The sequence below is a fragment of the Meles meles genome, chromosome 5, assembly GCF_922984935.1.
Source record: "Meles meles chromosome 5, mMelMel3.1 paternal haplotype, whole genome shotgun sequence".
NCBI lineage: Eukaryota > Metazoa > Chordata > Mammalia > Carnivora > Mustelidae > Meles > Meles meles.
This window is the reverse complement of record NC_060070.1, coordinates 66992844-67008131: the sequence shown is the minus strand read 5'-3', so window position 1 is coordinate 67008131 and position 15288 is coordinate 66992844. Positions and strand designations below refer to the sequence as shown.

The 15288-nt window shown below is 39.9% G+C and overlaps 1 protein-coding gene across 3 annotated transcripts in view; it reads left to right on the top strand.

Moving 5' to 3' along the window:
* The window catches only part of PDE7B (phosphodiesterase 7B), a 324027-nt gene that overhangs the window by 281721 nt on the left and 27018 nt on the right, over positions 1-15288 (top strand). For all 3 annotated transcript variants that reach the window (XM_046006469.1, XM_046006468.1, XM_046006470.1), the window contains 5 exons: positions 2510-2661; positions 4819-4882; positions 7174-7269; positions 9343-9443; positions 10900-11031. In XM_046006469.1, coding sequence (XP_045862425.1) covers positions 2510-2661; positions 4819-4882; positions 7174-7269; positions 9343-9443; positions 10900-11031 — 545 coding nt within the window. The remainder of the gene's footprint in view (positions 1-2509; positions 2662-4818; positions 4883-7173; positions 7270-9342; positions 9444-10899; positions 11032-15288) is intronic.

The following is a 15288-nucleotide window of genomic DNA, read 5'->3' as shown; positions in this document are numbered from 1 at the left end:
GGTTTTATATCCACTTATTTCTATCTGACATCTCTGCCTGAACTGCCAATGGACATCAAAACCCAACATGCGCAAAACTGAAATCCATCCCATACCTGGCCCACCTGTGGCTTCCCATCTCAGGTGATGATGGCAGCTGCATTCCCCTTGTTATTTAGGGCAAAAACTTGGAGGTACCCAAAGTTTGGGATCTCCAGATCACTGGCTCCACTTCTGGTCCCTCCACTCGTCCCACCACGGTCTGAGCAGCTATCATCTCTTGCCTGGATTATTTCAAGGGTCTCATACATCAAAGCTTTCTTTTATAGTCTGCTCGCCACACAGGATGACCCTTTTTAAATGTGTGATCATATCACTCTTCTCTCAAAAGTTTGCAGTGGAAGGACGATGCCTGGGTGGCTCAGCCAGTTAAGCATCTGACTTAGATTCAGGTCATGATCTCAGGGTCCTGGAATCAAGCCCTGCATTGGGGGGGTGGGGGTGGGGGAGTCCCTGCTCAGCAGGGAGTCTGCTTGTCCCTCTCCCTGTGCCCCTCCCCCCTCCCTCCACTCATGCTCTCTCTCTCTGTCCCACTCTCAAAAAAATAAATAAAATCTTAAACAAACAAACAAACCTTTGCATTGGCTCCTCATTTCATTCAGAGTAGAGCTCAGAATGTTAGAATGAGCTACAGGACCCTATTAATTCTCATGCCCACCTCACCTCTCACTCCTCCCCCTTCCTCTCCTTCCTATCCACGTGGAATTCCTGCCACTCCTCCCACATGCCAGCATGCCAGGAGGCTCCCACTCTAGGGACATTCAAGCTGGTCCCTCTGGGAGGAAGGCATTTCCCCAGATCACTGTTTAGCTAACTTCCTCATCTCCTTCATTTGATTAGACTGTACCCTCTACAAAGGCCCACCCTGACTACCCAAACACAGAAGGCCTGGCCCCTCACTTTCAGCTTTTCTGGCTACTCCCCATTGTTCTACCCCCCTTCTAACACAGTTTTTATAAATTACTTATTTTTTTGTTTGTTGGTTATTGCATGTCTTTTTGTGCTGGAGAGTAAACTTCAGGAGTACAGGCATCTTTGTTTTGCTCATCAGAGGATCTAGAACCAAAGAATCTCACTGGGCCTCTATGTTTTGAATAAAGGGATGAACCACTTTGTCCTGTACTTTGACTTGATAAATTGGTAGAAATGAGTAAAAACTCACTAGTAGAACTGAGTCCACATATACCATTTTTAATTTGGCCATGTGCTTAACACCCAGGTTCGGTTACACTGCTCTTTCTGGGTGTGTACTTGCCTCTTTCCACACAGGAAATCTAGATCCATTTTAAAAATAGAAAGCATTTCGGTCAGGTGGGACTTCCAGAGAACAGTGGGTTTGCCTGCCCTGATTAAACCTTTGCATGCAAAATACAGCCCAAGTAACAAACTGATCTTCATCAGTCATTGCCATCAGGGAGGGCCACATTGCCCACTCTTTCCTCTGCTTCTCTATCCGCTGTGATTCTGAGTTCCCTAGAGGAGAAGGGGAGACAAAAGGCAGCATGAAAGGATCACAATTTCTTTATATACGGACTCTACATTTTCCTAGTAGACCATTCAATTGACTCCAGATTCGAAATGGGCAGCACACGTCACTTAAGTGGCCCTGGAGTGATTCATAGAATTTTAGCTGAGATAAAACATACCTTGACAGGCTTTCAAGTAATGTGCCTGGGTTATTTCTGGACAATCACCATGATGTCAACAGTCAAGTTTTGAAAGGCACATGTGACATGAGTATTAAAATATCTCTCCTGACAGGATCAAACTTTCCTGGCCACTATAAAAAAGAATATACTCCATTAGAAAGTAGACACCCTCTCTGCTTCTTGTCCGGAAAATCTAGGTCACCTCTCTTGATTCCTATGCCACTGGTGTTCCTGGGACATTAGGAAACATTTTCCTCATGTAGAAGCTAGTGTATTCTCATTCCTTTTAATTTAGAGAGTGTAGGATGAGAACCTCGTTTAAATTATGGAGGCTTGGTTTTAATACCATAGAAAAAAAGCGTAACTGTTCCTTTCAAATGCATGCAGAAATATGCAGATTTTACTTAATTAGCACATCAGTGCCATTAATAAGAAAATGAAGATTTTAATTTATATATTTCATGTCTTCTAAAATTACATTCAGAAATATCTTGACATTTTAATGAAGGTAATACATAAGAAAGGTCATTTTTGTTCTAAGACAACTTCAAATGCAGAGTTAAATAGGTTATATCTAAGAAAGCACCGAGAGCATATTTTAAGTTTATCTCCTTTATAATACATTGGATTCTTAAATCGGGCTCCCTGCTCATGGGGGCGTCTGCTTCTCCCTCTCCCTCTGCCTGCTGCTCCCCCTGCTTGTGCTCTCTCTCTGTCAAATAAATAAATAAAATCTTAAATATAATACATTGTATTTTTACATAGTGGAGAAAATAGGGTTTTTAAAATACATAACTTCTGTATTTGATTACTTTCCACAGATACAACACACTCAGGGGAAATTGGCACTAAGAAAAAGGTGAAAAGACTATTAAGCTTTCAAAGATACTTCCATGCATCGAGGCTGCTTCGTGGAATTATACCACAAGCCCCTCTCCACCTGCTGGATGAAGACTACCTTGGACAAGCAAGGGTGAGTTAGCTTCCCCTCTGTCACCTCCCAGGAGGTCAGGGGCCAAGAGCATGTACCTCAGCTGATAATACCAGAAGTCAACTTCTACCACTGAGACGCTCTGTGACTCTGGCTAGTTAATCAACACATCTGGACTTTTTCCTCAAATATGAAATGAAGTTAATAGAAATACCCACTCATGGGGTGATACAGAGGTTACAGAAGGTAAAGCATTACTTTTGTGTTTCAGATATTCATGCCTAGCACATGCTAGCTACTTTCCTTTCTACAAATGGGCAAAACATATTTGCACAACACTAAGTAAAGTAAAATTTTGGACTGATCAATTACCAATGAGAGAAGAACTCAATCCTTAAGCCCAATGAATTATCTCATTGTAATAGCTATGTTGAAAGTAACCCAATAATGACCAACTCTTTTTTTTTTTAAAGATTTTATTTATTTGACAGTGAGAGAGAGAGAGATCACAAGTAGGCAGAGAGAAAGAGAGAGGGAAGCAGGCTCCCTGCCAAGCAGAGAGCCCGATGTGGGACTCGATCCCAGGACCCTGAGATCATGACCTGAGCCGAAGGCAGCGGCTTAACCCACTGAGCCACCCAGGCGCCCCAATAATGACCAACTCTTAATTCCACTTCCGTCTACCGATATGGTGTGTCATCCTTTATACATTTTTTATTTTATTTAAATATTTTTCACAAATTTTATGATTTTTTTGCAATTCATTGGTCAAAGGTTGAAATTAAAATGTGACAATCTAAAAAAAAATTTGGCAAGTTATCTCTAGCCCAAACTGTCAAAGGAGTTTAAATTCAGGATAAATCGTCACAGTTTAAACAGAAATCAGACGTAGTGTCATAGAGTTTACATGCTATGTAATATTATGCTAGTTATATACTATTAAGAAATATATACTATTACTGTATAGTATTAGTAGCTAAGCAATAAGTAATATCAGAAGAACTACTACTTCAGGTCTAAAAAAGGAAAAAAATCACTCCTAACAACCCAAGGCCTGAGATTGAGTGAATGTTTGTCTGTTTGTTTATTCGTTTGGATGGTTGGTTGGTTGGTTGGCTGGTCAGTTGGAGAAAAAAGAGCAAGACTAAGTGAGCGCCCAGTGCAGGGGCATCAGTGGCAGAGCACTCTTGTGGGGGCCCTCCCTCCAAGGTTCACCCCTCAAGAGAGACAACATTGAGAGGTAGAAGGAACTGTGTGTCACAAGTCAGGATATCAGGGATCAAGTTTTGATTCTGCTTTAGTATTTGACTTGGATAAAATGTGAACATTGTATCACATACACTAGGTCTCACAGATCATCTATTAGTCCTTCATTTTTCTGATAACGCTGGAAGGTCTTTGTGTGCTACGACAAGGCCCTTAGACGTACTTGAAAGTGCAGGGAAGACATTTAGGGGCAGGAGGAGGAGAGTGATCTGGTCCTTACTGGAAGCAGTGGCTTTGAGAGGAGAGGAAGACTAGTTGCAGAAGCCACAGTGAGGATAGAATCTGTAACCATAGCTTTGCATGGGAGACTTAAACAAGAAAAACGGGATAATAAGCCCACATTGGAGAGTAAGTCTTTAAATTACCCAACATTTTCCATGGCCCACTTCACTTTCCTATCTATTAGAGTGGTTCATTTCACATTTGGTCCACATTGAGCAAGGTAATGTGCTCAGCAATCATTTTGACTTCATTTTTCAGAAATTTGCTATAAACATTCTCCTTAAGTATATACTCATTTGCAATGTAGAGGCTTTACTGAACTACAATTTTAACAGATATCAAATTTTATGTGTGCTTATTATGTACAAACACTATTCTAAGCACTTAGATATGTTGCCTTCTTTAATCATCACAAAAATCGTGAGGTAGATTATATTACCAGCTATATTTTTCAAATAGGAAACTGGGGTATGGAGAGGTTAAGGAACTTGCCCAAGCCCCCATAGCCAGTGAGGGATGTGTCTGACACCGAACCAGATAGTCTGATTCTTTTCACGCTCTTGTTAGTAGAGCAAGATTTGTTTTACCACAAGCCAGATACCAATGTGCTACTATTTCCAACTTTTTAATTGTTTCACTCACTGTCTCAAAGTAAACGTTTGAGTCTCCAGTATGATTCATTTGACTGCTGTTTTTCGTTTGCCTTTTCAGCATATGCTCTCCAAAGTGGGAATGTGGGATTTTGACATTTTCTTATTTGATCGCTTGACAAATGGTAAGTCACCCCAAAGAATCCTATTTCCAAACACTGTTATTCGTTTTCCCTTCTTTTTCCACTTTCTTAAGTCTACAGCCACTCCTGAAGGGCCAGGCCAAGGGAAAATTAATTCAGATGAAAAGTAAGGACTATATTTGGCCTTAGAACCTTACGACCATTTTCCTTCTGGCCTTGATGATCCCAAAGGAATTTGGAAACCACACATTAGATTCTTTCCTCACAGACTACTTTGGCCACATCCAAATGGAGGCTTTTCGTTGTTAGTGAAAACTAGAAACACTAAAGCTCATATGACCAGGCCTGACTCCCGTAGGGCAGGTGTCTGTGCATTTTCCTTGAGGGAGCTGAAGCTCACCCAATGCAGGTCTTGTTCAGATATGCTCAGCATTACTGAAGGAAAACACCGGCTGGTGACGCAGTGTAAAATTTAGGATGTAGCTGAAGGGGAAAGTAGACATTGCCACTGGTTTCACATTTAGAATCTTGGTGCCTATAAAGACTTTCTTAAAGAAAACAATATAATTTGGTTTTATATTTGTCTGCCCATTAAACAAATACTGATAGGCTTACGGAGCCAATGAAAGACGTCCTATGTGATGCCGACCTTCACATGTCCCACCGCATACCAGACTTATACTTTAAGTCATTACAGATGGTTTTCTCACCATTCGGTTACTTGACAAATAACATACAGTTGAGAGAAACAGCCTAAGAGTGTGAAGCAGAGCTTTACACTGTGGAAAGCTAGCTAGACCATATAGCGACAGAGCCCACAATCTTGTATTTCACTTTGCTCAAATCAACTGAGAAATGAGTACCAGTAGATGAAAGTAACTGTGAATAAAAGGATTGGTTCAAAAGAGGACAATCATGACTCTCATAGGGATATGAAATGAGCACATGTCAAAGATTTAACTCAATTAATTAGAGGTCCAGTAAGATGCCATCAAGAAAGACAGAACGAACGAAAGAAAGAAAGAAAGAAAGATCTTGCCATTTGCAATGACATGAGTGGAACTAGAGAGTATTATCCTAAGCGAAATAAGTCAAACTGAGAAAGACAATTATCATATGATCTCTCTGATATGAAGAATTGAGAGGCAGGGCGGGGGGCCTTGGGGGGGGGGGAATGAAACAAGATGGGATCGGGGAGGGAGACAAACCATAAGAGACTCTTAATCTGAGGAAACAAAGTGAGGGTTGCTGGGATGGTGGGTGGGAGGGATGGGGTGGCTGGGTGATGGACACTGGGGAGGGTATGTGCTATGGTGAGTGCTGTGAATTATGTAAGACTAATGATTCACAGACCTGTACCCCTGAAGCAAATAATACATTACATGTTAATAAAAAAATGCTAAAACTAGGTGAAGGGAAAATTCAAAGAACAATACATATATAAACAGTAAGAAATGCTTAAATCAATTTATTAATAGCTGTAAAACTGCAAAGAGGAAGTCAACTGTATTCTGTTGTCAGTGATTCTGTTTGCATGTTATGGACAAGAATCACTTGCAATGCTATCAGTTATCTACAACTTCAAGAGTCATGAAATAGCTCAAAGACAATGAAATCTGCGGAACTGCAGGATCAGGTGCCCCAGAGGACTGTGCTTAGGCAATACTTAGTTTTCCACTTAAGACATCCGGTCATCATCTTGGTCTACTGCAAAGTCTTTCATAAATTCTCTAATGCTTTTAAAATACAAAAAATCATTACTCAAATTATTCAAAATTCAAAATCATTGCTCTTTAGTCCATCATACTTTCTAAATGCTTACATATTTTCTAAATACTAAATGTATTGCTTCAATTTCGCATCTCTGCTGGCTTAAGTTCTAAACTATCTTCTCGTCAGATCTCATCCTGGGTGACTTTGCCTGGGAAGAACAAGCTTGGATAGGAATGTGGTGACTTAGATATCTCTGTAGACGCAAGAATCAGATGGAAGCAATGTAAGGCACATTGCAAGTAACCATTAAACTGTGTCTTTAAAAAAACACACTCATGTGGGTAGGTGGGTATGTCCCCACGATAGGCAGACTCTTAAGGCTTTCATTGCCTTTGATGTAGAGAAAGGTCTGACCTAGCTTGTTTCATTTGTACAATATGAGAAAACCTAGGACCAAACCATAAGAACAATATCTTTTATACTGGAAAAAAATTCAACTCTAACAGGGAAAAGGAGACCTACCGGAGAACTTTCATTACAGAAACTTCGGATCCTTTTGTCAATCTCGATATTTTAATGGTGATAAAAATGAGTTAAAGCAGGTGACTGTTTTCCTACAGGAAACAGCCTGGTAACACTGCTGTGCCACCTCTTCAACACCCATGGACTCATTCACCATTTCAAGCTAGACATGGTGACCTTGCACAGATTTTTAGGTAAGTCTTCATTTCTGTATTCCTACCTCCTTTCCCCTGAATAATGGCAGTCCATAATATTCTTTAACATAAAGTGTCAACAGTGATAGCTGGAAAAGGAAGATCTCAAGTTAATCTTAAATTATCTCATCTTAATTTTAAAATACGGTTTCCCCTTTTAATTAGTGAAAAAATTATTTACTCAATTAGCTATGTTTACAATAGAGAAAAAAGTGATATAAAGAAAACCATGTGACCTTAAAGAAATTACAGATCTGCTTACATATCAGCAAAACCCCAGTAATGTAGGCCTCAAATAATTCCAATCTGGACATGAGCTGTTAAAAATCTTCAATAGGCTTATTTTTTTTTTACTATAAGAAGAACTACTGTTTACGTAGAGCCCACGATCTACAAGATGCCCTCAGTGTGTTATTTCTAACCGTTTCACCAACTCTGCAAGTTGGGTGTTGTCAACGCGATTTGGCACACAGTTAAGGAAAAGTAGAAAGAGGTTTCATAACTTGCTCAAGGTCAACAACTTGTAATTGGCAAAGCCTCTGTCCAAGTCCAGGTCTGTCTGACTTGAAAGTCCACCATGTTTCTGCTCCATTCTGCCCCATCACTCTCTCTCTATCAAAAACAGCCCCAGTTCTTACCGGACTTAATGCACATGCTTATTTATCTGCCAAATTATCCAGGCACATTTTTAATCACCATATAGCTTCCTGCTGCCACTTAGCATGTTTCTGGCTTCTTTGATGTGCCCTATGGCTGTACTTTGAATTTTGAAGCTGACTTGATGCCTTGTTGCCTCCAGAGTAAAATAACAGTGACATAATAGCAACAGAAGGAAGGACAACCAGGCCTATACAGTGCTTACATGTGCTGGGACTAAGGACTTGCATATCTTAACAACATTTCATCCTTACAGCAGACTTTTGAAATTGGAGCTATTGTTATCCCCATTTTATAGAGAAGAAAACTGAGGAAATGTATGGTTAAGTAATTGGCCCAACCACAAACAATAAGGGAGAGGGCCAGAGTTGAAATCTAATTGTTTTTAGAAACCCGTAAAATAATATGTGGCACAAAAGAAACTTTTGAAACCAGCTACGACATGGCTCAGTTCCAGAAACACAAACAACCTCAGGCTAATTGAATTTAGATTTCTCAAGCAAAGTAATGGCCACAAATGGCCCAAATAATTTTTATTGGTCTAAAGGACAACACAGATACTTTGGCCCACAGAGTAGTGTAAAGAATGAAAAGATTTGATGACAGAAACAACGCCCAAATTCAGGGCTAAACTTATAAAACGTGCTGAGACAATATGGCCACACTTCCAAATCTGGACATTCTATGCACACTGAACGTACTGTGCCCTAACCCATGGCTATGAGCTAAGGCAGGCTACCGGCTTCTGTAATTTGCAAAACAAAATCGCCTCACTCATGCCTCTACTTGGTTCCAAGAGTATTCTAGTCCTTACATTGGAAAGGCGTGAGAGATGCTAGCTTGATCCAAATGAGATAGAAATAAACCCAAGGAGTTCATCATTGGATCAACACAGTACTTTGACTTTCTGCCTGAAGAAGCCTCAAATTTGCTTTGGTCAGTCTTTGCTATTCAACTGCTAAACTGCAATCTTTGGATATCAGGGGCCCGATGCTACTTGGGCTCTTTAAAGGGAAACCTCTTTTATGGCACATATTATTCATAAATGGTAGCAAACTTAAATAATTAAACTATGGTGTGAAATAAAGTTGTCCTTTTCTTACGTGTTTATTTTTTCTATGAATGAAAGCCTTGATGCACGCCAGAAAGGCGTGATTGATGAAGGTGGTGAGGAATCCCAAGGGCCTCGCAAATCCTTTTAGCCTTTCTCCCATCTGCCCTCCCCCCTCCTCTTCACTAAAAACAGCCCAGCAGAACTGCCAAGCTTGCAAACCACGTTTATTTTTAAAGGATCCCCAGGCTGCACATTTTGGAGACGCTGATATTTTTAAGCAAAAGGGATCCTCGATAGGTCTGAGCTTAGTCTGCCCTTCCTGTTTTGGTTTTAGCTGATTGAGTTATCTGTTTGCCTCCTAGTCATGGTTCAAGAAGATTACCACAGCCAAAACCCGTATCACAATGCTGTTCATGCAGCTGATGTCACCCAGGCCATGCACTGCTACCTGAAAGAGCCAAAGGTAAAAGAAGACCCGGGTGCCTCCTCAGCCATCTGGAGATGTCAAGTAAACTGCCTGCTAAGTCCCAAATCACACAACATATCAAAATAACTGTATGGGTCATTCACTCTAAGAACACAAATTATTTCTATGAAAGTTCCAGGATCCACTTTGGAAGTTATATAATACACATGAAAGAGGGTGGACATTTCCCTAGGGTTTTTTCCCCCATAATTTCTAAACTTTCCAAGATTGCACTGAGGACAAAAACAACCCTTTCTATGACAATCTATGATATCTATGACAATCTTAGATATCTTCAAAGCCCTCAAGAAATTAATTGTTTTGTCTTGGACCTCTGCCACAAATGGTGCCAGTGGTGAAATGCTCTGGAAAAAGTCTCCTGCTGCATGGGTTTTGACTGAAAAGTAGAATCAAAACTCTTCAAGACTGAAGCTCTATTTCCTACTAAGCCAATGGGGCAACCTGATGCAAGTCCAAGAGAACTTGTCAACTTCAAAGATCCCAGAGAAAGTGTGTTCTGAAGCAATAAAGCAATTCAAAGCTAAAAACGTAATAATAATAATAATCATGACCTGAAACCTCAGCATTTCTCGACCATATGTAACTAAATTGGCTTAACATACAGGATGTGTTTTCTTAAGGTTTTTCGAAAATGATATCCTAGTCCAAGTCTCTCTGTTTAGTTTGACCAGTTTTAATACCAGTCACTAGGCATACAGATGCCAGACAGGCATTCCCAAGAGAAAACTGGGTAGATACCTCATCCTTGTAAAATATCCCATTAAAGGTTGTGTTTTTTCATCTGTAAGTTGTCTGAAACCTCTAATATATCACACAGTAGTATACTTAAATTTAGCACTGGATTCCCATTCTCCTGCTTGTTTTCGTAGCTACCAAAAAAATGACAGATTCTTACACATTCCCCCACTATTTATTACACATTGAAGAAATATGCAAATTTTGTAATTCAGCCCACTCTTGATTCTGTATGTACAGTGGCAATGATAGAGTGGATGGTTGAAATACACAAATGGTTTTTTTAAATGTGTCCATTACTTTGGCTTTAAAATTTTCCTTCATTCACTGCTTTCTGTCAGAGCAAGGCTAACTTCAGGCCCTGCCTTCTCCCTACTCAGCCAAGAACAGTCTTGACAATAGGAAACGCCACTCACTACACCAATGAAAAGAAACAAGGGCAGCAGTACAAAGAGGAGGGTGGTTAAATGAATGATCCAGAAAAATTTGACTTGCCTGATTACTTCCCACACTGTCTTTTTTCCCCCTGCAATTCCATGTGGCTATCACCTCACTGACTGCTGCTTCAAGAGGGTAAAGGTTAGGATGGAAAGCCTGAAAAATACTGTCACAATTCAGACAGTTTGAGTCAGCCAAAACAAACGCTAACCTATGTGGGAAAACACCAATCAATCTCCCAATGTGATTTTTTTAACAGCTTGCCAGCTTCCTCACACCTCTGGACATCATGCTTGGACTGCTTGCTGCAGCAGCCCACGATGTTGACCATCCAGGAGTGAACCAGCCATTTTTGATCAAAACTAACCACCATCTCGCCAACCTATACCAGGTAAGGGAGCTCAGTGTTGAGTCACAGTTCAGCCAATAGACTTCGGCCCAGTGCTGGAGCCTGAGTCTCACCTTTGGAGATAGCCTTCCTTCGAGATCAGCCTCAATGATGACCACAGCCAAAGATCATGGATTTGAATAGATTCAGGATATTTTCCAAGAAGATTAAATTTGTTTACAAAGGTATCTGAGGAAATCCATTCTCTCCAAAGCAGATTGGAAATTATGCAAAGGAAAACAGGATCTCTGAGCCTACCCTCTCAGGATCTGAGAATATGTGTCTCTCTGGACACCATCTCATATATAATGGCCCGTTGAAGCCAGTCCTTGTAGGACTTCTATAAATGATAATTCCCAGGTGCAATCCTAATTTAAACTATGTCTCTAAGACTATTTCTGAACTTGACCAGCCTCCAGGTCAGAGGTATGCTATCAAAGATAATAGGCATACTTTTTTATTCTAAAGTAGCTCAGCAGCATGAGTAGGTTGGCCTAGAGACCTTTTATCTCTGGTGTTATTTAAGGTAGTAAAACTTGTATCAGAGATGAATAACTCCCAGAATTTTCAGGGTGGTCCTTTGGAAGCTTTGGTTGTCATTCACAAAATCATTGGGTACAAGGTAGTCATTGATCTCAATTTTAGTAGATCTTTTGAAAAACACGATGCTAAAAAATTCCTGACAGATCTCCATAAAACACCTGCATTATACAAGATGTTACAGCTTGAGGATGCATATATTTCCAATAAAGCACAATCGGAACATGAGAAAAAGCCTTTCCCCATCCGTTGATTAGCTTTTAGCATAGGTAGGAACTGGCATTTCAGTGTTTATGGATCCCCGGTATGTATCAAGAGCTGGGCTCTGTTGAGTGGCCAGCCAGCACCCGGAGCCAGGACAGATGTGGCCACTTTGAGGGGACAAGATGACAGAACTAAAAAAGCCTTTGATGATGAGCTACAAACTAAACAAAGAAAAATAAAACCCGAAGCTAAACTTTCTAAAAGTGTATCAGAAGCTAAACTTATTGCTTGAAAAAAACACAGACATGAACGACTGGACTGAAAACCCCCAGATAGATTTTCTATTCCTGTCAATGCTGATTTTTTTTCAAATGTCTTTTATTAGACAAAGGAAATCTATCAACAAAATTTGCTATTTGGTCCCTTCCCATATAAAGTAAATGTTTACATAATTCTAATTTCTTGTCATCAAAGAAAATCATGTCAATGAAGTTTAGGAAAGCGCTGCCACTGACCAATTGGTACATAAAATGAGGGTCATAAAACTGCACTTCGGCATGTAATATATACAAAACATGAGATGGATTCATATCTAGACAGGAGGTTAAAAAGAAATATGTCAGATGTTAAAAATAAGAAAGTCATAGAATTGCATAAGAATAAAGTACTCATTGCTAATTAACAAAAATTGATTCTCCAAGTAAAAATATTGTCTTGTTCAGATATTAAAATTGTTCTAAAATAAATGGATTCTTCATTCAAACATTTGAAGTCCAGGTAATTTTTAATAGTTTTTATTTTAATCTCTTTGTTAAAAATAAACGTTCCAATATTGGGGTGCCTGGTGGCTCAGCCACTTGAGCCTCTGACTCTTGGTTTTGACTCAGGTCATGACCTCAGGGTCGTGAGATTGAGCCCCACATAGGGCTCTGTACTCAGCACGAGTCTGCTTGAGATTCTTTTCCACTCCTCTTCCCCTCCCCTTGCTTGTGCATGCATACATCTCTTTCTCTCTAAAACAAATACATAAAATCATTTTTAAAAAATTAAAAATACACATTCTAATACAACCAGATTCTGCAATCTTTTCAATACAACATACAGTCTTGCATAATTTTAATCAACAACAATTTATTGTATATATCATATAATATACTAAGATCTAGGAGTACAAAGATGGATCAAGTATAATCTCTGCCCTCAAACATTTGTTAAAACTCAGATGCTCAGGGGCACCTGGGTGGCTCAGTGGATTAAGCCGCTGCCTTCAGCTCAGGTCACGATCTCAGGGTCCTAGGATCGAGCCCCGCATCGGGCTCTCTGCCTGCCTCTCTGCCTACTTGTGATCTCTTTCTCTGTCAAATAAATAAATAAAATCTTTAAAAAAAAAAACTCAGATGCTCAAAATATGCAAAATCTAAGACTTAATCTCAGTTTGAAAAAGCTTTGGGGAGTTAGCTAAAGATACACATATAGATATCATTTTTTAGGTCTTTAAAGAGTAAGGACCTGTTCTCTCCTTTGTATTCAAAATTGTTATTATGATAAAATGAGCTATTATATTTTCTAGCAGTGAATTTATCCATCTTGACTGTCTGGCCAGATCCTTGAAAGGAAAGACAAGGATCCTTTTTTTTTTTTTTTAAGTTTTTTTTTAATTTATTTATTTGACAGAGAGAGAGAGATCACAAGTAGGCAGAGAGGCAGGCAGAGAGAGAGGAAGAAGCAGGCTCCCTTCGGAGCAGAGACCCCGATGTGGGGCTCGATCCCAGGACCCTGAGATCATGACCTGAGCCGAAGGCAGCGGCTTAATCCACTGAGCCACCCAGGCACCCCCTGACAAGGATCCTTTTGATAATAACTAGAAAGAGTTGGGATATGGGACTTGAAAATCACATGCAGGATAAATCTTCACCAATCTCCTTCTCATCTGGTCTTAGGATCTCTTGGAAGCTAGATAGAGACCCTTATCTTTAGGTTTTAGAAATAGCGTTTTTTTAAAAAAAAGGAAAAGTGTGTTGAAGTCAAACAGGATCACACAGTATCATAAAGATATTTCTACTACCTTATAGCTCACTAGAATAAAAGCTGAAATTTTTATCAGCCAAATTGGGACATAACATATTAAAAGTAAAAATTGTCAAGAGGACCTGAAAATATTACAAGATTTCAGTTCTGTCCCAAAAAGTTTCTTTTTTTAAAAAAAAGATTTTATTTATTTATTTGAGAGACAGAGAGTGAGAGAAAGATCATGAGCAGGGAGGAGTGGTAGAGGGAGAAGCAGCCTCCCCGCTGAGCAAGGAGCCTGATACGGGGCTTGATCCCAGGACCCTAGGATCATGACCTAAGCTGAAGGCAGATGTTTAACTGACTAAGCAACCCAGGTACCCCTCTCCAAAAAATTTCTGATGCCTTCTATACTTGGCTATATACCATTATTTATTTCAAAAAAATAAAGAAAATTCTATGTAAAATATAGTTCAACAAATTATATAACTAACCTTTATGTAATGCTTACTATGACTCAAAAACTGTGCTAAACACTTCTGATGCATTATATGATTTACTCTGCACAACAGTCCAGTTAGGTGGGTATGATTATCATACCAATTTTCCAGAAAGAGGAAAACTGATACTTAGAAAATTCAAGTGTTTTTCCTGAAAATAAATAGCTAATTAATGGCAAAGTCAGAATAAGTGTTTTGTCTCCAAAGCAGAAGTGACTCAGCACTATACACACGGCCTCTGAAATTCACACGGATCACCTATTTTCTGTGCGCGGGGCACTAGGAGCCCAGGTCTCCTCCTGCAGTGAGGGAGACAAAGGGGTTAGAGCTGAGTGGCAAGCGGAGGGACTCTGTGAAGTACTCTTCAGGACATAGCTACAAAGGTGATAGAAAGAAACTGATGCTGCAGATGGCTTGGGGGAGGGGGGTACCTCAGGGAGGAAGAACGGTAAACTGGGCCTTGACGTGTAACGTTCTGAGTAGCAGAGCTGAGGGAGGACACTGGAGGCAGCATGAGCTGGTGGACTTCAGGGATTAAAACCCCCAGCTAAAGAATAACTGAAAACAGACTCTCTGTGGCCCTTGCCAAGCAAAGGAACAGCCTCTGCTCTCAGATCAGTGTCTTGGGCACATTTTCATTAAGTGTATATTTTCTCTTTGTAGAAGCTTCTTCTGTAGATTAGCTACACAGAACATGACCTGAGGCAGAAAATCTCTGCTTTGCACCAAGTTGTTGATGAGGAACTGGCATGACTTCAGGTTTTCAATTTCAAGAAAAAAAGATGATGTTACCTAATATATAAACTGAGCCAGACAATTAACAACACATGCTATTTAAAATCTTTGCAAATGTAGACTTTCAGCCTACCAAGAACCTGTTGGTTGAGACATGAATGAACTTTCAGGAAACTATATGCAGATTTTCCAAGGATAGACCTATGCACTTCTTTCTAGGGTAAGGATCCATAATTTACACCATATTTTAAAACAAGTTGACCATGGTAATGAA